A 22,475-nucleotide genomic window follows, 5' to 3' on the forward strand; every position below is an offset into this window, starting at 1 on the left:
CAGGTAAGGAGTTTTCTGTTCCACCCAAAAATTTAAAAATGACTCTAACACAATAGTTGTGTAAATTACACCTGTCCTGAGGCAAAATGTAAACCTATTTGTTGAAAAAGTAGATCCAAATTATTCTTTAAAATACAAATTAGCTCTTGAGAACTCCCGCAAAATGGCGTTTTTCTCTTGCTAGTCAAATTGCATGGTAAATATGACAATTATAATAAGTTATAAATTAACTATTATGGTTTCAATACATAACTCTTATAATTGTTTCAGTCTAATTTGTGACTCACATCTGTGCAATCCTTTCACTGAAACCTGTTTAGTCTGGAAAAAGAAGTGACAAAACACATGGTCACGTGATGTGCTAACAAAGTTTAGTCCTGTTTGACATATTTTGTATTTTTCCAATCTTTTATGACCAGTTTGAATGTGCTACTGTAACCAATGTAACGCTCATTTTCCACAAGGCTAATTCATTTCAATTTTTATTTATCTATATAACTGCATTCTTTTCACAGTCCCTAACATTCCATGGTTAACATCTTTTTCTTTGAGATTTTTTTATGGTTTATTTATCATTTTCTTTAAATACATAACAGCTAATTATAAAATAAAGGGTATGGGGTTTATTTGTAAAGTTTATGAAGCCTAAATTGTATTCTAGTTGTAGAATAACCCAACAGATAAACACTTAACATAATTGTATCTCCCCTGTAACTTGTGAAGATCCCTCCTATTTATTGAACATAAAGAAGGAGAAAAGAAAAAAAATAATGGCAAAAAAACAAATAAGGGGTCATGTCTGATGAACTCTTGTCTAACTTCTTCCTGATTTATATTCAGTTTTTATTATAGTGTCCTTGCATTGATATATGAACATGTGAAATGCTGCTTCAGTTTTTGCTCCACCTCTTTTTGATGCTGTAATCAACAGTCAATCCCTCTGCCTCATAACTCAGCCCGGGAGAGGCAGGAGACACACTCTGTCCTTCAGAAGTCTTCACCAACATTGTCCTGCCATATGTGGCAGGCACAACAAGTGGCAGAGCTGTGAAACCAACACTTTCTCATTTCTCTCAAAGGTTTTGCCTTTAATTCCTTGGGAGGATGGCAGAAGGTGCAGATGGAGAGGAAGAGATTCAGTTTCTGCGTACAGTGAGTGATGCTCCTTATCTGTTCTCGATTAGTTGTCAACTGTTGGTAAACTTATTCATCAACAATGAATGGTAGTGGCTATGCTTGTCCATGATGTGGTTGCTTTATAACAGATAGTTAGACAAGCGTTCAGTGTGTTCGGTAGCTTTCTTTACATAGCACAGATAGACAGGCACAGGTGGCTGGTTTTGTTAGCATTGTTTCCTATTTATATCCCATCGGCTACTTGATATACAACTGTTTTGTCACAGAGAAGAAAATGTCTGGTGCCAGTTGACAGTTAACACGTAGACATATCGGTCTCATCGTCCCATTCCCACTGGCTTTATGGGAATGTTTATGTTTTTGTTATTTAATTGGCTATAGAGCCACAAGAACTGATTCAAGACTCCCGTGTGATACAGAGGCACGAAACATCAATTGTTACTTCTTCCCGTTGCACTTTCATTTTATTTTTGCCCAGTATCCTTCAAGATTAAATACTTCTTTAGTCCTGTGACGCCTACAGAATAAATAAATAAAACTCAATGCTCTTCTGCCAGTTGAAAGATTGCAGTTTTCCAAGCATGAATTGCTTAATTATTGATGATCATTATTACATTATGAAGTGTATCTCTTTTTTACTGCTGTGTGGATATAACTGAATCCCACTCAGACATTGAACTTTGTTTTGTTTTTATTACATTACAAGGTTTTTAGTATATTTTACTTAAAATTTCTTACATAATTGACTGTACTATAGTTATATCAAGTATTTAGTTTAAACAAGTTTATCTCTGCTACAGTACTCTCTGCTGGGCTATCAGATTTCCTTCTTAGATCTCTGGGCCAAAGCTGACTGCAGAAGGGCATTGTGGCCTTGCAATCAGACAACTCAATGTAACACTCTTTATTTGGATGGTCCGTATATGTTGCACTTGTTTAACATAGTGGTTGAACATGTGCAGTGTAGTAACTCTAGCCTTCAAAATAGCACAAACCAGATGCTGATTATCCATTATCCTGTGTTATGAGAATTTCTCATCTTTGCAGTTTTTTTGTTCCTTCTTGATTAAATGTGTGTGTTCTGCAGTCTGCTACTTTGTGTTTAAACAGGTGCCCTTAACAGATAATTGGAACAATGTAAACTCTTTGAAATTTAAATGCGTTTTCTTGTAAATATTTTACCTTGCAGCTGCTATACATAATTCTAAGAAGCACACATTTTCACTTGACATTGTCTCTCGCCTTGAAACAGAGCACTAAGTAAAATATGTCAACAATGTGACACTGTCAGTCTGCTGCTTTTCGTCTTGAACTCAGCTGAGGTCTAAATTTACTGCGTGAGGATTAACAGTTTCAAAGCTTGGCCCATTTCAGCACCTGCTTACTTCAGTCCATTTGAGAACTGCATTACTACAGTAGTGCTAGCTCTTTAGTGGAGTGTTTTACCACTACGTTTTCAAAGAGAAGTAGAGAAGCTAAACCGACAACTGCCAAGGTTCACTGAGATATAGCTGTCACTGTCACTGTAGCTGAACTTTGGTTGTTAAAATGAAGGCTGTGACACATCAGACAGAAGTGCTTCCTAGACCGAATAGTTTCAGATTCAACCAAAAGTGAAGTAAAACCATCCACAACTTCACCCACACAGCCAGGCAGAAACTCATCCTTCTAAAAGGAATAATAAGCATAATAATTCTTTATGTGTCTGGAGAGGATTCTTTGACTGTTGAGTATTTTAGAAACTGCTGACCTAAGGGGATTTTCCCACCATCTGTAGGGTTTACAGAGTGGTCCAAAAAAGAAAGAATATCCTGTGAGCAGTAGTTCTGCCAGCAAAACTGTCTTACTGAGGAGACTGCTTTGAGCTGATAGGAGAGTAACAGTAACTCAAATAACCATTCATTACAAAAGAAGATGCTCTTCTGCATGTAGTATACTGAACCTAAAAGAAGATCGGCTATAGTGGAAGAAGACCACACTGTGACTCTTAGCAGGGCAACGTGCCATGTCACGAAGCTCATATAAAAAAAAGCTTATATCATCTTAGCCTGGTTTCCTGATAGTGACAGTGGGTTACTTGTACTCAAATTGTCTCCACAGTGACCAGATCATCAATCCAGATTCACATCATAGAAGTGCAGCCAACAAATCCACGGCAACTGTGTGATGCTATCCTGTCAATATCGACCAAAATCTTTGAGGAATGTTTCCAACACCTTCCTTGAATCCATTACATGAAGAATTAGGGCAGTCCTGAAGGCAAAAGGGGGAGCAAACTGATAACTGAAGTAGGATGTACCTAATAAAATGACTAGTGAGTGTAGGTATATTACTACATTGAGGGGAAATGCATAGTAGCTGCCCTGATCAAAACTGCTGTTGTGATCCTGCAGGGTTCCCGTAGGACTGTCAGTTTATGAAGGCTCTATAATATTTTGGTGAACGGTCTTTAAGGTCGTCTGCAAGATGTACAGTATTTTTTGCTTTAAAGTTGTAAATGACAGACTTGACTTGACTATGCCAAAGGTTAAAGATATGAAAAGACTGTGATCAGATCATAAAATTAATTGACAATAATAAGACTGTATTTTTATGTTAATATGATATTACGTTATAATTATCTTAAAGTCATGCTAAAACTGAGTAATATAAAAAAAGAAAACGTAGAATTACAGTGTTAGAGCTGCATTTTTTCTGACAATCAATAAACTCCTTTTAGTGTTCTTTGTTGTAAGCATGTGCTATGATTAAGGGGGAGAAAGAAATTTAGCAATTTTTAAGTACAGCGGTGTGTGAAATTTTGAGTTGTGTTGCCTCAAAGTAAGGTTTTATATATTTCTCTCCTTTGAAAACATGAGTAATTGCGTTACTGAACAAGTGCAATGTGGGGAGATTTTCTTCCTGGCTGTCAAATCCTAAATATCTTTTGCTTTCCAGAAAGGGATGTGTGAACAGCAGGTGCAGCCGCCTGAAATAGATAACTGTGCTGGGGTCTCAGAGCCAAAGGAAGGGGCTTAGGCATCTGTGGCCAGTGACATGCACTGAAAAGTAACACAACACAGAGGCTCAAACTTGGGGAGTAGCTTGAAAAATCACATTTTATTGCAGGTTGATTCATTTGTCTCAACTTTATTATTCATGTTGTTAAGCAAGTTGTTTGTTAAATTAAACAGTACATACCTGTGCTACAGTGTTGTTCAGCCTGTTTGTGCTGTTGACCATTAAATTAAAAGGACATGATGCTTTTTTAAGGTGTAACAGCCACATAAATGCTTAAAGTTACCCATTTTAAGTATTTTTGTACCAATAACACCTCATAAAAACATGTACTTAATACACTTAATACTTTATACTTAATATATGAAGTATAAATCAGCTTTTGTAGTTAAAAATGCTTTAATAAGAAATTCTAGCCGTGTAAAGGCGAAAAAAACCCAAGCCATTTTAGCCTGTTGCCAGGTGGTTACTAGGCAGCCTGGTGGTGTTAATAGTATATTTTATCTAACTGAGGTTTATGGAAAGAAATTAGCTGCAATTGTTGTATAAAAAAGATACTACATTTGTTCTATACGGTGTTAAAAGTGATTAAAAGCAGGTTATTTTAGCCTGCTGCTAGGCAATATGATGATGTCATAAAAACCGATATAAATAAGAACTCATGATGCACCTATGTGCCAAGTGTGGTTGCCCAACTCCTGATGGTGTAGGAGGAGTTGGGAGTGAAAGCAAAGAAAAGCATACATATAGATATAAATTTTTATATAGTGTTAAAAATCATGCATTGACATTACGTTGCTTCTTAATATGTTTGACACCTCTTGTTTTGGTTGTTACGTCACTGTTTATAAATATAGTACAGTCAATATGGACCGATCGGGGTGACTAATTAAAAGTTAAATATGCTTACCCATGAAAAGTAAGATGCACCATGAAATCTAAGATTTGCTTAAATGCATGTGAGGTTATAGATGTCTGTTACATCAATACCAGAACACTAAACTAGCTGTTACTAGCATAACTGAAAATTAGGTAATCTCAAAAGACAGAATGTGGTGTATGCTCATTTGTAATATTTTTCTACATAAACAAAAACGTTTCAGAATAAATGGTTAATCTGAAACACTTTGCTTTTGTAATTGTCCGTTTGAAATCCAAACTATTCTTTGATTCAAAGGCTATTTTGACAGACCCCTCTGTGCATGTTTTCCTGTCAAAATGCCTACTCTGCTTCAAGCTTATTTTATCCTTGTAGGATGACCATGTAGTGCTGCAGTGCACTGCATCTATTCTTAAGGAACAGATCAAGCTGTGCCTGTCATGTGAAGGTTTTGGAAATCGTCTGTGCTTTCTCGAGACCACATCGAATGCTCAGGTATTTAAAGGACACAATGCAATGATATAACTTCTTTGAGAGCTTGCATTGCTGCTGTTCACCAGGCTGACTGGTTGTTGTGTCTTTCAGAATGTCCCTCCAGACCTCGCCATCTGCTGCTTCATTTTGGAGCAATCCCTCTCTGTGCGAGCATTACAGGAGATGTTGTCCAACTCCTCTGTGGATGAGGTAAGATTTAGAGGTTACAAGGTTACACGTGATATAGTACATGCAAGTTCTTTGATTTAATCATTTGCTGCAATCAACTTATATTCACGTTGTTTCTTTTCTAACTTTATACATCTCCCACCTGCCAACCATAGGCAGTCGATTTGGACAAATGGGTAGGTTTGCTCAGGTTTCCTTTTGTCCAGTACTTAAATCTGAGTTTTCAGTGTGTCATAATTTATTGAAGTTGTTTCTGATAACCTGCTCACAATATTACAATCAACTTATCTCATTAATACATTAACCACTAAATCTTCTTCTACCTTCTCCACTCAGTCGTCACAAGGTGGGGGTCATCGAACCCTCCTGTATGGACATGCCATCCTGCTGAAACACACCCACTCCAGCATGGTGAGTACATTTGCAGTTACCGTGGTTGCTTTTCCATCATATCGTCTTCTTAAAGCTGATTGGAAGCGTTATCTCTGTCTTTCCACTGCAGTACTTGAGCTGTTTGACTACGTCGCGCTCACTGACAGACAAACTGGCTTTTGATGTGGGCTTGCAGGAAGACTCCACAGGTGACTACGAACATTTTTGCTCAACATGTCCATCAGACTCCGATCTAGGTTTTTATTTTATTTTTTTTATTTTTTTATTTATTTTTTTAAATCTTTATATCCACTACAGGAGAGGCCTGCTGGTGGACCATCCATCCAGCCTCTAAGCAAAGGTCTGAAGGAGAGAAGGTCAGAGTCGGAGATGACCTCATTCTTGTCAGTGTTTCTTCAGAGCGATACCTGGTAACCACGACTGCGTTTACTTGCATCAAAAGTCAGAGCTTACAGTCTGTATTACTAATATTACCATCTGCACTCTTTGCAGCACCTGTCCTATGCCAGTGGTGATTTAATGGTAGATGCTTCCTTCATGCAAACTCTGTGGACCATGACCCCTGTAATGTCTGGATGTGAACTAGCTGAAGGTATGTAATTTTCTTTCTGCTAAAAACAAAACAAAACAATAAACCTAATCCTAACCTAGCTCTTTGTCTCTAGGTTTTCTGACTGGAGGGTATGTGCTCCGGCTGTTCCACGGTCACATGGACGAGTGTTTGGCAATCCCAGCAGCTGATCAAGGGGATGACCGGCACAGGTGACCAGTGTCTTTCATGGCAGTACATGCAATCCGATATTGACTACATAAATACCAAACTCGTAGGTTTTAATTGTTTTAGCTTTACAAGTCTGTATTTCTGTCACAGACTTTTTAAAATGTTTTTAGGGCTTGTTGTTTTTTAGTAGCGTGTGGTGTTATAAGACTGTATTGAAAGCACCAACGTGGGTCTTTCTTATGGCTAATGTTAGCTAACATTGTCTCAAAATTTTTGCGAGATCTCGCAAAACAAACTTGGGATCTCGCAAAAGTTTCATACATCTCCGAAAACGTCGGAGCACTTTTGCAAATATGTGATGTCTTGTAAACCGAGCAGATATCTGACGTTTACACAACTACATTTACGCCTCAAAATATCTTAAAAGTGTATTTTGTGACCCAAAAAAAGTAATATTACAACTAAGTAGCTGCCGCCATTGTTGGAATTCAACTTTTGCGAGATCCCGAGTTTGTTTTGCGAAATCTCGCAAAAGTTTTGCCCCCTGCGGGGCTCCATACATATGTGAAGTTTTGCTTGTCATCCATTGCTTCGTCTTTGACAGATGGTCAATCCAGGTTCTGGTTGCCTAGGTAATCCTCTAAACTATTTACTACCCAGCCAAATGCCAATCAATGATATCATGTGTTCTTATTGGTAGCCTCTTAAATTGCTGGTCTCAAAGTTGACCAAAAATGTAAATACAGACTGCCTATCTCCCGTCGCTGACTTTCAGTGGTCTTTGGTTGGACTGTCACTGCTAGTTGCTTCCTGCGTGGATGCCCCTTTACAGTCTATCGTGTGCTGGAAAAAGCTTTTGTTGTTAGGGAGCTGCTTTTAGGGTACTGGGGCAAGGTATTGATGAGTAGGAATAAATGTGGCATCCATTGTATAGGCAAATTTGAGCACCTTTAATATAAATCAGTCCACAGTCAGTCAGAGGAAACTTGGATTGTGGGAACTTCAGTCAGTTTTAACATTTCCCTTTAAGTGTAGTTTTTACGTGTTGGCAATAGTAAAGCATTTACATGAAAAATGCTTCATAGTACACTTTAAAATTGCACTATGAAGTCAAGACCGCATTGGTCTGGACTTATGATCTTTGATCTTGAAATGATTTAATAAAACTCTTAAACTGTCATACTGTGCACATGAACTAAAATGATTGCTGCATATAAGAAAAATCCTAATATTTTGGAATTTTCAAGTTTGAAATTTCCTGATGCACACTGCACATCATTGACTGGCATGTTTTTTTCCAGAGTTGCTCACTATGAAGGAGGGCCAGTATGCAGTCATGCTCGATCCTTATGGAGACTTGAGCCACTACGTATTGCGTACGTATGATGATTCCCTCGCAGGAATGACTTCATGTTGACGGAATGACTAGAGTGACTTCATGTTGTGGCTGAGGCTCATTTGTGTGTGCCCGTTGGTAGTTGGAGTGGAGGCCACATTAAGTGGGGCCAATCTTTCCGGATACGTCACATAACAACAGGCCGATACCTTTGTCTGGATGAGGAGAAAGGACTTCTCTTGGTGGACCCAGAGAAAGCAAATTCCAAGATGTCAGCCTTCTGCTTCAGGATTTCAAAGGTTATTGTACAAAGTGAAATCTATAAAAGGCAGTGTCTGTCTCTTAGCACAAGTGTAGATATTCATAACAGTTTTGAAGGGAACACTTTTTATTTAAATTACAGGAAAAAATTGAAGTGACCCAGAAACGAGATGTGGAGGGCATGGGCATACCTGAGATCAAGTATGGAGAGTCCATGTGCTTTGTACAGCATGTTTCATCTGGCCTGTGGCTTACATATGCTGCTGTTGATGCCAAATCTGCACGTCTAGGTCCTCTGAAGAGAAAGGTAAAGCAGAAAGCATTTACTCTTCTATTTATGAGTGTTGAGTATATACTTATGTTTGAAGAACACCCATGTTTGATTCGTAGGCCATACTCCACAAAGAAGGTCACATGGATGATGCCCTCACGGTTGCTCGATCTCAGACTGAAGAGTCTCAAGCTGCCAGGATGATTTACAGCACAACAGGCCTCTTCAACCAGTTCATCAAGTAGCATTTTACATGTTATTTCAATCTTTTATATTAGTCATTTTCTTGTTTTTTTTTTAAATATATGTCATATTTGTTGTGGTATTCTCATGTCTTCTGTATTCTCTTTATGTTCCCAGAGGACTTGATGCTCTAAGTGGAAAAAATAAATCTGCCAATGCCCCGTCTCTGCCTATGGACACAGTGGTGCTCTCGTTGCAGGATCTCATTTTCTACTTCCGACCCCCTGAAGAGGAACTGGAGCACGAGGACAAGCAGTTCAAGCTCCGCTCCTTAAAAAACAGACAGAACCTTTTTCAGGAAGAGGTTAGTTTGGATAATGAGAACTCACTTTTCATGAGAACAGCTGAATTCTGGATTAACATTTTATTTGATAGATTTAATTTTTGGTCAGTGCTTTTATTTCAGTTTTTATTGCTGTAACAGGGAATGATTACGCTTGTTCTGGACTGCGTTGATCGCCTCAATGTGTACAACACAGCAGCCCATTTCTCAGAGTATGCTGGGGAAGAAGCTGCTGAGTCATGGAAAGAGATTGTGAACTTACTGTATGAATTGCTAGGTATGTGCAGATGATGGTTTATTTCACTCGTTCACTGTTTTAGACTAATAATCATTAGTGTTACCACATTTGGACACTTTTCTTGTTTGTGAGTCTGTTGCATTTCTAATCTTTTCTTTGATCAGCTTCTTTGATCAGAGGTAACCGTGCCAACTGCGCCCTCTTCTGCGACAACCTTGACTGGCTGGTCAGTAAACTGGATCGTTTGGAAGCATCTTCAGGTATCTAGGACATGAATCTGTTTATTAGCTGATGGAAACTGGTTTTGTTTTATAACGACAGAGGGTTGATAAAACTGAACTTATTGTGCTGTATTCATTTGCATTATTTTTTTTTCTGAGAACATATGCATTTACTATGTTGGTCTTCTGCAATTTAATATAAAGCCCAAAACTTTACAGTGTATTCATATATTGTCATATTTTTTACGAGAATAGGAATCCTGGAGGTTTTATATTGCGTCCTGATTGAGAGTCCAGAGGTTTTGAATATTATTCAAGAGAATCACATCAAATCAATCATCTCTCTGCTGGATAAGCATGGACGCAATCACAAGGTCAGAAACGCTGCAACGATGTTTTCTGAGCATACTGCAAAAACCTGGAGCATGTGAACTTATTGCTCTCGACATACTTACTGTATAAAATGCAGTGAGTCTTAGATTCTATAAACCTTTTCCTGACAGGTCTTGGATGTGCTTTGTTCCCTCTGTGTGTGTAATGGGGTTGCTGTAAGGTCAAATCAGAATCTCATCACAGAGAATCTGTTACCAGGACGTGACCTTCTACTTCAAACTAACATCATCAACTATGTAACCAGGTGGGTCAGATTATAGTGAATGTTTCATCTTTGTTGATTTCACCAAAGTATCTAAACAACTCCTCTGACTCCTCCTTTATTGTAATCTTACCTCAGCATGAGACCCAATGTTTTCCTTGGAACTTGCGAAGGATCCACTCAGTATAAGAAGTGGTATTTTGAGGTGATGGTGGACCACGTAGAGCCGTTTCTTACAGCTCAGCCATATCATCTCCGTGTAGGTTGGGCTCTGACAGAGGGTTACAGTCCTTATCCTGGCGGAGGAGAAGGCTGGGGGGGTAACGGGGTTGGAGATGATCTCTACTCTTATGGTTTTGACGGGCTTCACCTCTGGTCAGGTAAAATCTACTATGGTTTATGGTAAATGTACACAGGATTGTTCATTTCCCTTCCAGCCATTGTTCATGTTGTATTTCGACTTCCAGTTGCCCGATCCGATCCTTGTTTACTTAACCCTTTCGAGGCAGGCGTTGCCGATTTGCAACAGATAAAAACTAACAACCTGATTACCCCACATACATATTTTATGAGTTTTTTTTACTCAGAAGTACCGCTGCAGGACTTGGTTGTGCATTAGCAACAAAAAGTTTAATTTGAGCCTGAGAGGGTTAAAATTGATGTTTCAAAAACCTTGCCTTATTTCTAATCTTTTTCATAAACGTTTTGGTAGATTGTTCTTGGATATTAACAGAAAGTTTCCAAATAATCTTCCATTTTGGTTTTCTCTTAAAATCCAAGAGGAGTCTCCACAAGGCTTTCATTTGTGCAGTCATGTGCAGCTCCTTATAGGAGTGGAAGAACACCATTCAGTTGTCTCTCTGGTGGCACTCCTATCAAGAGTCTAATGAAGGGAAGCAGCTTAATCCCTTATGTGAAAAACATCCCCATACACACACTTTCAGAAGTTTTTTGCATCTTCAGCACCAACTCTAGTGCAGACTTTTGCTTATTAGTCTTCTGTATGAATTTCGGAAATAGTAAACTGTAAAATATAATTTTACTCACTTTATGTGTCTGCAGGACGTGTTCCACGTCATGTCGCCACAACAAATCAGCACCTCCTGGCAGCAGAGGATGTGGTCAGCTGCTGCTTGGATCTGAGCGTGCCCAGCATTTCCTTTCGTATAAATGGCCATCCTGTTCAGGGAATGTTTGAGAACTTCAACCTAGATGGACTGTTCTTTCCAGTTGTGAGCTTCTCTGCAGGCATAAGGTAGGATATTGTGCACTTATCGAGTAGATATTGTGATTTTATTTATTAATAATTGCATTATAGGTATTTAAATAATTGTTTTGTAAACCAACTAATGTCATTTTTTTTCCCCAAAAGACTGCGATTTCTTCTTGGAGGTCGTCATGGGCATTTCAAGTTTCTCCCACCTCCAGGCTACGCTCCGTGCTATGAAGCAGTGCTACCCAGGGACCGTTTGCGGATCGAGCCCATCAAAGAGTATAAGCAGGATTTTGATGGCGTCCGGAATCTGCTGGGTCCAACTCAGTCCCTTTCACATACAGCCTTCACACCTTGCCCAGTAGACACTATACAGGTAAAATCTAGTTTTTACTGCTTTCATTTTCTTTTCTTCATGCTGTGCTGATTTATTTGAGTATCATTTCAGATTGTGCTTCCACCTCATTTGGAGCGCATTCGAGAGAAGCTCGCAGAAAATAGCCACGAGTTATGGGCTGTTACCCGCATTGAACAAGGGTGGACGTATGGACCAGTGAGTGATTCGGTCCTGGTTATGGTTCCCAAAGAACATATTGTTGTATACATCAGCTGTTTTGTTTTAAAAATCTTTGCACTTTTTGTTGTTAAAAGTTTCGTGACGATAACAAGAAGCTGCACCCCTGCCTGGTAGATTTCCAGAGTCTGCCTGAACCCGAGAAGAACTATAATTTAGCAATGTCTGGAGAGACACTGAAGTACGGTGAATTCTTCACTTAATTAACAGCACTGGGCTTTCATCTGTTTGTGTTTCTAATATTCTGTGTGATTCATTTCACAGGACTCTGTTGGCACTAGGCTGTCATGTAGGAATGGGAGATGAGAAAGCAGAAGAGAATCTCAAAAGGACCAAACTCCCTAAAACGTGAGCTACAAAAACATTAATAACCTTAACTTGTGAAGTTATTTTTATCACAATCTGTAAAGGCTCTCCAGGACCCATTTTGATCACATAGCATTGTTAATTAGGTACATGCAGAGTAACGGATACAAGCCGGCCCCTTTGGACCTTAACCATGTCAAGCTGACTCCAAATCAAAACACTCTAGTGGAGAGACTGGCAGAAAATGGACACAATGTTTGGGCAAGAGACCGAGTCCGCCAGGGATGGACATACAGTATTGTCCAGGTACCACCATTCTTTCTATGGAGTCACAAAAATGATAATCATCATTATCATCATACTAGTATGGTTGTAGCATATGTCTCCTGATGTGTGTGTGTTCGCAATCTCCTCCCAGACGAATAAATCAATCCTGATGCCAACATGTCTGTGGCATCTATTTTCAAATATTTTATAGAAATTCCAAAATCATTTAGATTTGTGCACTTGAGAGATAAGTTAAGTAAGTAAGCAACAATTCTCCTAACTGACTCCAAATAAAATGCCAGATGTGTCACAATATAATGTTCCATATCATCGTACTATAATAGACATAGCATATGCATGCTAGAATGCCCCCCTTCTCCCACGTGTAACACAGGGATTTACTAGTAATAATAATAAAAATAATTGAAATGTGTGTAATTATATTTTAATGTTTGGTATAATTTTTTTGTAAAGGACATTATGAACAAGCGCAATCCTCGTCTGGTTCCTTATAATCTCCTGGATGAAAAGACAAAAAAGACCAACAGAGACACGGTTTGTGCTGCTGTTCGCACTCTGATTGGTTATGGTTACAACATAGAACCACCTGATCAGGAGAGCAGTAAGTTTCCACCATTTAAAAGCAGTAAATCATGTTTTTAACGTCATCTTGGAAGATCCTTTATTAAAGAAATGTACAAGGTTTTTAATTGTTGAAGTGTTCATTAGTGGGTTTGTGCTTTTATAGGTGGACATGGACCAGGCAGCTCCCGTGGAGATAAAATCAGAGTGTTCAGAGCAGAGAAATCTTATGCTGTTACACAGGGGAAGTGGTACTTTGAGTTTGAAGCTGTGACAGTTGGAGAGATGAGAGTGGGCTGGTCCAGGCCCAATGTTCGTGCAGACACTGAACTTGGTGCAGATGAGTTGGCGTATGTCTTCAATGGCTTTAAGGTGGGAGACCATAGTTTCTACACTATGATGGGTGCCTACATCTGTCTGGTATTAAACTACAAAGTTATAATGTTTTTAGGCCCAACGCTGGCACATAGGAAATGAGCCATTTGGCCGTCAGTGGCAATCTGGTGATGTGGTGGGTTGTATGATTGACCTCACTGAGATGAACATCATGTTCACACTCAATGGAGAAATGCTGATCAGTGATTCGGGCTCAGAGATGGCTTTTAAGGATATCGAGATAGGAGAAGGTAGGTACAATAAAAAGTGAGTACCTTTGCACGTGTATTCCATGTTTCATGTGTGTGTTCATGCATGTTTCCAACACCTCCAGGCTTCATACCTGTGTGCAGTCTGGGCCTGTCTCAGGTTGGCAGGATCAACCTGGGTCAGAATGTCAGCAGTCTTCGATACTTTACCATCTGTGGCCTACAGGAAGGGTTTGAACCATTTGCTATCAACATGAAAAGAGACATTACCATGTGGTTCAGCAAGAGCCTTCCCCAGTTTATTCCTGTCCCAGCTGATCATCCTCACATTGAGGTACTGTACATCACCTGTTACAATGGTTTGTTTCCACGCTGAATACGTAAATTCAAGATCACGATCAAGACCTGTTTGTCTGTGCACTAGGTGTCACGCGTTGACGGGACAGTTGATACCCCCCCTTGTATTAAAGCGACCCACAAGACATTTGGATCTCAGAATGCCAACACAGATCTGCTCTTCTTCAGACTCAGCATGCCAGTTGAGTTTCATGAGACTTTTAAAATCCCAGCAGGGACCACTCTTCTTACTCGCACTTTGACCATCCCTGAGGATGAAGTGTTGGAGGTGGACCCAGGCTCTGATTTTGAAATACTCAAAAAGTCTGCTACTCGCAAGGAGCAGGAGGAAGAGAAGAAGGAAACCTCAGTTCCTAAAGAGACGCCTGCTATCAAAAATGGAGAAAACGAGAAGGATGCCTCCACTGAGAAAAGCAAAAAGAAAGGGTATGGAATCACATAGCACCACTTTAGAAGTGGATGTGTCAAATCTATCGATGGGATACTGTGTTTGTGAGCAGTAGCGTAATTACTGTTGTTCTTTGCAGTTTCCTTTTCAAGGCTAAAAAGGCAGCGTTAATAACTCCAACCCCTGTTGTACCCACCATGCCCCGCTTAGTGGAAGATGTAGTACCAGATGACAGGGATGACATGGACATCATCCTCAATACCACTACAGTATGTCTGAACTTATGTAGTTATTATATTCATAAACATATAAAGTTCATGCCTAAACTTGCCATTTATGGTGCTACTGCCAGTTTGTAATCATTAACAAACTATATAAGAAAACTGCCTTTTTTAACAGTGATGATCAGTGATTTTCACATTAAATAATTTTTGTGTGCTTCTTTTTCTCCTTCGTTCAACAGTACTATTACTCAGTACGAGTGTTTGCTGGACAGGAGCTAAGTGGCGTGTGGGTTGGCTGGATAACACCTGACTATCACCAGTACGACCCTCATTTCGATATCAGCAAAGTCAGAAATGTAACTGTCACTGTAGGTGATGACAAAGGCAACATTCATGACAGGTATGTTACTTATGGAAAGACCCCCCCCCCCCCCCCAAAAAAGCCTGTGTTTCCAATTGAATATGATAAACATACACAACTGGTTTCTTGGTTCTTCTTTGTTTTTACAGTATCAAACGCAGCAATTGCTATATTGTATGGGGAGGGGAGTTCAGTAGCTCCCAGCAGACCCGAGTCAGTCAGGAGGATTTTGTGATTGGCTGTCTCATTGATTTGGACACTGGACTAATGACTTTCACTGGAAATGGAAAAGAGATCAACACATTTTATCAGGTTAGATCATTTTCAGTCTGATATTATGCCTTCCTCTTGCTTGTATACTGTGTATTGTTGTTTATTCCTGCTGTCTTACTATTCATATTGGCATGGAGCACCCACAATTTCATTGTACATGGACAATGACAGTAATGAGCTATTCTATTCTATTCCTGGTTAAATTCTGTATTCGTGTTAAATTATCTTCCTTCAGGTGGAGCCAACCACAAAATTGTTTCCGGCTGTCTTTGTTCTGCCTTCCAGTCAGAATATGGTTCAGTTTGATTTAGGCAAGCTCAAGGTCAGTCGCAAAGAATTGCTGCATTTAATCAACCTTCAAAATAGGAAATACAGTTTCCAGTTATTGGCTTGTGTTGTGTAACAGCCTTTCTTAATGCATCATTTGTCTTGCTAGAACATCATGCCGATCTCAGCCGCGATGTTTCGGAGTGAACGCAAAAATCCAGTCCCGCAGTGTCCTCCTAGACTGGATGTCCAGATGTTAACTCCAGTTATCTGGAGCCGAATGCCCAACAACTTCCTAGCTCCAGAGATGGGACGTGTTAGTGAGAGACTAGGCTGGATGGTGGAGTGTACGGAGCCACTCACTATGATGGCCCTTCACATCCCCGAGGAAAACAGGTCAGCATCTCTGCTGTATTCATCTCTTATTCTTAGAAGATGCTAAGATGTGTTTTTTTCAGCAAATCTCTTTACTTTAAATAGGTGTATTGACATCTTGGAGCTGTCTGAACGGATGGATTTGCTGAAGTTCCACTACCATACTCTGAAGCTATACAGCTCAGTTTGTGCACTGGGAAACAACCGTGTGGCACATGCTTTGTGCAGCCACGTGGATGAATCACAGCTCTTTTACGCCATAGAGAACACCTACCTACCTGGACCAATGAGGAGTGGCTTTTATGACCTGCTCATCAGCATGCACCTGGAGTCAGCTAAAAGGAATCGTCTGGGGACCAACAAGGAATTCATAGTTCCAATGACAGAAGAAACACGTAGTATCACTCTGTACTCCGACAAGTCTCATGCTTTACCTGGCGTCGGCCTAACTACATGTCTGCGTCCAAAACTTCATTTCTCTTCTGTTGGGTTTGTGGGAACAGATCAAGATATTTACACACTTAGTCCAGTCATTCCCTTACTGGTAAGACTGAGGTGTCTTTGCACTTAATGGCAACTCTGAATTTACTAATAATCACATTTTTACATGCTTTGTACTGTATATTATATACATTATACCTTACATTTAATCAACATATTGTATTTTTAGGTGCTAAAGACCAAAGCTCTGAACATGCTGACTGAGGCAGTGCAGGATGGAGGTCAAGCCATGAGAGATCCTGTGGGAGGCAGTGTTGAGTTTCATTTCGTTCCAATCCTAAAGCTCATCAGTACCCTTCTCATAATGGGTGTGTTTGATGATGAAGATGTCACGCACATCCTAAAGATGATTGAGCCCACAGTCTTTAAAGGCAAGCAAGCGGAGGAGCCTGGTGAGGGGGATGCCAAGGTGCAAGAAGAGAAGGACCTTCCCAAAGTAGCAGCGATTAAAGAAGGGGAGCAGGAAGCCCTGGGGGAAGAAGAAGAGGAATTTGAGGATGATGGGTTGGGTTATGAAGAAGAGGAGGAAGAACTGGAGGAAGAAGAAGCAATAGAGGAGGGTGAATCTATTGTGCAACATGAGGAAACAGTGGTTGAGACAGACCCGGTAAATGGTGAGAAAGGAGCTGAGGAAACAGAGAAAGAGGTGAAACCTTTAGAGACGGGCGGGGAGGGAAAAGAAGAACATCTAGAGCAAGGACTTTTCCAGATGAAGCTACCAGAGTCTGTGAAACTACAGGTATGACAGTTTGTGTATTCAGAGGAACTCTCTTTCCGAATGCTTGATATCTAACTTTATTAATGCTGATTCACTTTGCTTTTGTCCTTTAGATGTGCACTCTGCTGCAGTATTTCTGTGACTGTGAGCTACGTCATAGAGTGGAGGCCATCATTGCATTTTCCGACCAGTTTGTCAACCAGATACAGTCCAACCAGAGGCAGCGCTACAATGAACTCATGCAGGCCTTCACCATGAGTGCTGCCGAGACTGCTCGCAAGACCCGTGAATTTCGTTCCCCACCACAGGAGCAAGTACGAAGAAAACAGAGTACATTTGTTAACTGTTAAACTGTATAAATAAATTCTAAAAATATTTTTTAAAAACTGGCTACATTTCTACACATTTTTCTTTGTCTGTGTTTTATTTCAACAGAAAAGTGGAAAAATAATTTTGCCTGATATAAAATGGACTTAGCTACTCATGTACTACCATGAAACATCCCTTAAAGTAAAAAAATTATCATACTTGCCTGTTTCTAACCTCACTGTAGGTCAACATGCTCATGAACTTCAAGAACTCTGTTGAGGATGAAGAGTCCCCAATTCCTGATGAAGTCCGCGAATCTCTGGTCGCCTTTCACAATGCTTTGCTGACACACTGTGGTCAGTTTTCACTTCCTGCATCAAGTGTGCATTGAAAAATTGTCCCTACCGTTACATTGACTTACTTAAAACATTGATCTCAGGTGTTCACATTGAAGAGGAGGAACAAGAGGAAGAAGTGGATAATTCTGTCCGTGGACGGCTCCTTCGATTGCTGGAAAGGGTGAAAAAGTTTCGTGAGAAGAAGGAGGAGGTGGAGTCTGAGCCACAAGAAGACAAAAAACCAAGTAAGCCTTTTTTGCTTTTAACAAGCAATTTAGTATTTATTACCAAGTTCAACATGTTTAAATGCAAAAACGATGATTATTGCACATAAGGATAACCAATTTGTGGATTTGTGGTCTGTCATTTGTCAGTAATGTATTTTATTAAAGCAGTTTTTCCCAGGAGTTTTATTGTATATATAGTATTGTCTTCCAAAATTAAATCTAACTAGGGCCACTTTAATACAAGACCATTCTTATTCTTACTTAACCTTCTGTCTTTTTGCACCAGGCACATTGCAGGAGTTGATTTCACATACTATGATCCACTGGGCGCAGGAGTCTTTTATCCAGAACCCTGAGCTCGTGCGTATGATGTTCAGCCTCCTTCACAGGCAGTATGATGGACTCGGTGAGCTCATGCGTGCCCTTCCTAAGGCCTACACCATCAATGCAGTTTCCATTCAGGACACCATGGACCTCTTGGAGTGCTTGGGCCAGATCCGCTCACTGCTTATTGTCCAGATGGGTCCAGAAGAGGAGAGACTTATAATTCAAAGCATTGGGTTTGATGACATTTAAATTTTCATTCTCATTTCTCAGTATCTTGCATTAAAATAAATGATTGATAAGTTTGTGTGATACAAGCTAAATTTAATTGGTCTTTCTTAGGAACATCATGAGTAACAAAGTTTTCTATCAGCACCCCAACTTGATGCGAGCTCTGGGCATGCATGAAACTGTCATGGAGGTCATGGTCAATGTACTCGGCGGTGGGGACTCAAAAGTATGTTTTTTAATTCATTCATCATCATTGTAAACATCTTCTTGTGGAAAGACAAATGTATAAAATAAATAAAATCTACTGCTTTATTTAACTTACTTCTTCTGTTGCTTTATTCCTACAGGAGATCAGATTTCCTCGGGTGGTGACAAACTGCTGCCGTTTCCTCTGCTACTTCTGTCGCATCAGTCGTCAAAATCAGCGTTCCATGTTTGACCATCTCAGCTACCTTCTCCAGAACAGTGGCATTGGCCTTGGTGATTGTCTTTGTTGAAATCCAGTGTTAGTCTCGATGATTTCTTTCTCATACATGGACTGTGATAAACCTGGCCACTGCGTTTGTTGTATACTTTAGGAATGCGTGGCTCCACCCCCTTGGATGTGGCTGCAGCGTCTTGTATTGACAATAACGAGCTGGCATTGGCTCTTCAAGAGCAGGATCTTGAAATGGTAAAACAAAGTTTATCTGTTCAAAATGCTATAGCTTTTTAACCTGACTTGAATACACTCATAATCTTTCCAGGTAGTGAAGTATTTAGCCGGATGTGGACTTCAGAGCTGTCCAATGCTACTGGCTAAAGGATATCCTGACATCGGCTGGAATCCTTGTGGTGGAGAGAAATATCTTGACTTTCTTCGTTTTGCTGTTTTTGTCAATGGTCAGATTTTTTTTTCAACATGTCATTGTAACATTTCATTTTAATTTCCTCATTATTTCTAATTCTCGATCTTATCAATAACCTATAAGAACTATGGTCTCTATTTCTTGTAGGAGAAAGTGTAGAGGAGAATGCAAATGTGGTGGTGCGCCTCCTCATCCGTAGGCCTGAGTGCTTTGGTCCAGCCTTGAGAGGAGAGGGTGGTAATGGACTCCTGGCTGCAATTGAGGAGGCAATCAAAATATCAGAGGACCCTGCAAGGGATGGCCCTAGTGTTAAGAAAGATAGACGCTTTCCCATGTAAGAGCTTTTTGGCTTCATTGGAAGGACTTTATTATCTGCTCTAGTGTTGCAGAAAGATAGAGACATGTTTTTTACCGACAGGTTTGGAGGAGAGGAACAGCACGAGGAGAACAGGGTTCACCTGGGAAATGCCATTATGTCTTTTTACTCTGCTCTTATTGACCTGCTGGGAAGATGTGCTCCAGAGATGCATGTAAGCTGCCATGCTAAACTTATCCAAATGTTTTAGTTTTATAGAGAAAAAAACGTTTATTGTGTGTTTGTCTCTACAGTTGATCCAGGCTGGTAAAGGTGAGGCTCTCAGGATCAGGGCCATTCTGAGGTCTCTGGTTCCTATAGAAGATCTGGTGGGAGTCATCAGTCTTCCTCTTCAGATTCCAGCTTTTGGAAAAGGTGAAAATTCATAATAAATTAGTTATGTATTCAGTCAGTCAACAAATTATCCCAATAATGGCTCCAGTAAAACCAATAATGGTTTACTGGTTGTCCTGCATTGTACACAGCAGCGTGCTAATAGGTCCTTTCTCTCTTGGTTTTCAGTCATTTTAATTACTTTCCCCAAATGTTTTCTTCATGTTGTGCTTAGACAACAGCGTTATTGAACCAAAGATGTCTGCTAGCTTTGTGCCAGATCACAAGGCTCCCATGGTGCTGTTCTTGGACAGAGTTTATGGTATTGACAACCAAGATTTCCTTCTCCATGTGCTGGAGGTGGGCTTTTTGCCTGACATGAGAGCTGCTTCCTCCCTGGATACGGTAAGGCTCAAACAGTTCACACTGTTTTTGTTTGTTTCTCTGGGAACAATGGAAAGCTTATACAGACTAAGATAACTGCTAAGATTTCTTGTCAACAGGTTGCTTTTAGCACCACTGAGATGGCTTTGGCTTTGAACCGCTACCTCTGCTCAGCTGTGTTGCCACTCATCACCAAGTGTGCCCCGCTCTTTGCTGGCAGTGATCATCGAGCCATAATGATTGACTCCATGTTGCACACAATCTACAGGCTGTCTCGTGGACGAGCCTTCACAAAAGCCCAAAGAGATATTATTGAAGAGTGCCTCATGGCTCTGTGCAAGTGAGTTTAACATGATAGGATGCCTTACATGTCATTTAATACTGCCAGGTTTGGATTAGGTGTTAATGTATTTTTTCTTCAGGCATCTACGTCCATCTATGCTTCAGCATCTGCTAAGGCGGCTGGTATTTGATGTGCCCATTCTCAACGAGTATGCCAAAATGCCTCTAAAGGTATGAGGACCCTGTAAAATGTTTTCACTATTAACAGAATATTTTTCTTTTAGTTTAGCTGTTTCACTTTTGTTATGTTGCGTTCTGCAGCTTTTAACCAATCACTATGAGCGTTGTTGGAAATATTATTGCCTCCCTAATGGTTGGGCTAATTTTGGAGTTGCATCAGAAGAGGAGCTGCATCTTACACGCAAACTGTTTTGGGGGATCTTTGAATCACTAGCTCACAAGGTAACTCCTGCAAATTATTTTGCTTTTTCAGTTTATTAGTTGGCTTATTAAATGACAGCTGGGATGGGCTCCAGTTGCCCTAAATCCTGGATGGATGGATGGATGGATATTGTAATATTTTTTTATTGTGATTCCAGAAATTTGATGCTGAAATTTTCAAAATTTCAATGCCATGCATCTGCGCCATTGCTGGAGCCATTCCTCCTGACTATGTAGATGCCAGCTACTCCTCCAAGACAGAGAAAAAGGCATCAGTAGATGCAGAGGGAAACTTTGATCCTAAACCTGTGGATACAACAAAGTGAGGGGCTTTTTACTTTGCTAGGAATTAATCATCTCTCTGTTTCGTAGTTAAAGCTAATTTTACTCTGATGCTTCTTCCAACCATAGCACTATCATCCCTGAGAGATTGGATCCCTTTATTAACAGATATGCTGAATACACTCATGACAAATGGGCCTTTGAAAAGGTAAAGTTTTGTTTATAAGTCTTTAGCTAAATCTGGACCAACACATTAGGTTAATTTGATGCAGCTATACATTCACCAGTATATATAACTCTAAAGAAATACAAAGGGATCCTAGTAAGCATGACTGACAGCTGTAATTCATGCTGTATATGGCCATGTATATTTCAGATTCAGAATAACTGGTCATACGGTGAGGCACTGGATGAAAATGCAAAAACCCACCCCATGCTTAGACCGTACAAGACATTTTCAGAGAAGGTACGTTCACAGACATGCAGTGATCATCTTGAATCTTGATGTAGTGTGTGTATTTGTTTCTGCTCACACTGACTTTTCTCAAAGGACAAAGAGATTTACCGATGGCCAATTAAAGAGTCAATTAAAGCCATGATTGCATGGGAATGGAACATTGAGAAAGCTAGAGAGGAGGAAGAGTCAGAGAAGAAGAAGGCAACATCACGAAAAATCTCACAGACTGCACAGGTATACAGTTGTTTAGAGCCCTTGACTGACTGCATTAATACTTAATAATAATGTTGCTTGTTGTACAGTAGAGTGCATAACAATCTTTCTGTTCTAGGCAACTTATGATCCAAGCCATGGCTATAGTCCACAGCCCATTGATATCTCCCATATGGCTCTTTCGAGAGATCTGCAGGTATGGGGTTAAAATGTTGCATCCTT

At 40.0% G+C, this 22,475-nt stretch overlaps 1 protein-coding gene across 10 annotated transcripts in view; it reads left to right on the top strand.

Annotated features, from left to right (window-relative positions):
• Window positions 1-832: 832 nt before the first annotated feature.
• Window positions 833-22,475, top strand: part of LOC102313708 (ryanodine receptor 1) — a 56,417-nt gene continuing 34,774 nt past the window's right edge. For 9 of the 10 annotated variants that reach the window (XM_014339776.2, XM_042228311.1, XM_042228314.1 and 6 more), the window contains exons 1-57: window positions 834-1,152; window positions 5,390-5,509; window positions 5,600-5,698; window positions 5,833-5,853; window positions 6,014-6,088; window positions 6,180-6,258; window positions 6,368-6,480; window positions 6,563-6,662; window positions 6,736-6,832; window positions 8,093-8,167; window positions 8,270-8,426; window positions 8,531-8,695; window positions 8,779-8,900; window positions 9,020-9,206; window positions 9,327-9,462; window positions 9,588-9,683; window positions 9,900-10,018; window positions 10,148-10,281; window positions 10,378-10,619; window positions 11,302-11,494; window positions 11,612-11,828; window positions 11,901-12,005; window positions 12,104-12,207; window positions 12,291-12,374; window positions 12,479-12,638; window positions 13,074-13,221; window positions 13,348-13,553; window positions 13,633-13,807; window positions 13,891-14,099; window positions 14,190-14,548; window positions 14,650-14,779; window positions 14,974-15,134; window positions 15,245-15,407; window positions 15,604-15,690; window positions 15,805-16,031; window positions 16,116-16,554; window positions 16,681-17,250; window positions 17,343-17,543; window positions 17,783-17,894; window positions 17,978-18,121; window positions 18,390-18,663; window positions 18,770-18,884; window positions 19,006-19,138; window positions 19,237-19,331; window positions 19,405-19,540; window positions 19,654-19,840; window positions 19,925-20,036; window positions 20,116-20,236; window positions 20,430-20,599; window positions 20,698-20,918; window positions 21,001-21,091; window positions 21,182-21,322; window positions 21,460-21,623; window positions 21,713-21,791; window positions 21,960-22,049; window positions 22,134-22,274; window positions 22,372-22,449. In XM_014339776.2, the coding sequence (XP_014195262.1) occupies window positions 1,105-1,152; window positions 5,390-5,509; window positions 5,600-5,698; window positions 5,833-5,853; window positions 6,014-6,088; window positions 6,180-6,258; window positions 6,368-6,480; window positions 6,563-6,662; window positions 6,736-6,832; window positions 8,093-8,167; window positions 8,270-8,426; window positions 8,531-8,695; window positions 8,779-8,900; window positions 9,020-9,206; window positions 9,327-9,462; window positions 9,588-9,683; window positions 9,900-10,018; window positions 10,148-10,281; window positions 10,378-10,619; window positions 11,302-11,494; window positions 11,612-11,828; window positions 11,901-12,005; window positions 12,104-12,207; window positions 12,291-12,374; window positions 12,479-12,638; window positions 13,074-13,221; window positions 13,348-13,553; window positions 13,633-13,807; window positions 13,891-14,099; window positions 14,190-14,548; window positions 14,650-14,779; window positions 14,974-15,134; window positions 15,245-15,407; window positions 15,604-15,690; window positions 15,805-16,031; window positions 16,116-16,554; window positions 16,681-17,250; window positions 17,343-17,543; window positions 17,783-17,894; window positions 17,978-18,121; window positions 18,390-18,663; window positions 18,770-18,884; window positions 19,006-19,138; window positions 19,237-19,331; window positions 19,405-19,540; window positions 19,654-19,840; window positions 19,925-20,036; window positions 20,116-20,236; window positions 20,430-20,599; window positions 20,698-20,918; window positions 21,001-21,091; window positions 21,182-21,322; window positions 21,460-21,623; window positions 21,713-21,791; window positions 21,960-22,049; window positions 22,134-22,274; window positions 22,372-22,449 (8,727 nt within the window). In that variant the 5' untranslated portion in view covers window positions 834-1,104. Of the gene's footprint in view, window positions 1,153-5,389; window positions 5,510-5,599; window positions 5,699-5,832; window positions 5,854-6,013; window positions 6,089-6,179; window positions 6,259-6,367; window positions 6,481-6,562; window positions 6,663-6,735; window positions 6,833-8,092; window positions 8,168-8,269; window positions 8,427-8,530; window positions 8,696-8,778; window positions 8,901-9,019; window positions 9,207-9,326; window positions 9,463-9,587; window positions 9,684-9,899; window positions 10,019-10,147; window positions 10,282-10,377; window positions 10,620-11,301; window positions 11,495-11,611; window positions 11,829-11,900; window positions 12,006-12,103; window positions 12,208-12,290; window positions 12,375-12,478; window positions 12,639-13,073; window positions 13,222-13,347; window positions 13,554-13,632; window positions 13,808-13,890; window positions 14,100-14,189; window positions 14,549-14,649; window positions 14,780-14,973; window positions 15,135-15,244; window positions 15,408-15,603; window positions 15,691-15,804; window positions 16,032-16,115; window positions 16,555-16,680; window positions 17,251-17,342; window positions 17,544-17,782; window positions 17,895-17,977; window positions 18,122-18,389; window positions 18,664-18,769; window positions 18,885-19,005; window positions 19,139-19,236; window positions 19,332-19,404; window positions 19,541-19,653; window positions 19,841-19,924; window positions 20,037-20,115; window positions 20,237-20,429; window positions 20,600-20,697; window positions 20,919-21,000; window positions 21,092-21,181; window positions 21,323-21,459; window positions 21,624-21,712; window positions 21,792-21,959; window positions 22,050-22,133; window positions 22,275-22,371; window positions 22,450-22,475 lie in introns of all 10 variants that reach the window. The other variant, XM_042228312.1, reaches the window with a different exon arrangement.

The sequence above is a fragment of the Haplochromis burtoni genome, unplaced genomic scaffold, assembly GCF_018398535.1.
Source record: "Haplochromis burtoni strain Fernald_Lab_line unplaced genomic scaffold, NCSU_Asbu1 Contig_318, whole genome shotgun sequence".
Taxonomy (NCBI): Eukaryota; Metazoa; Chordata; class Actinopteri; order Cichliformes; family Cichlidae; genus Haplochromis; species Haplochromis burtoni.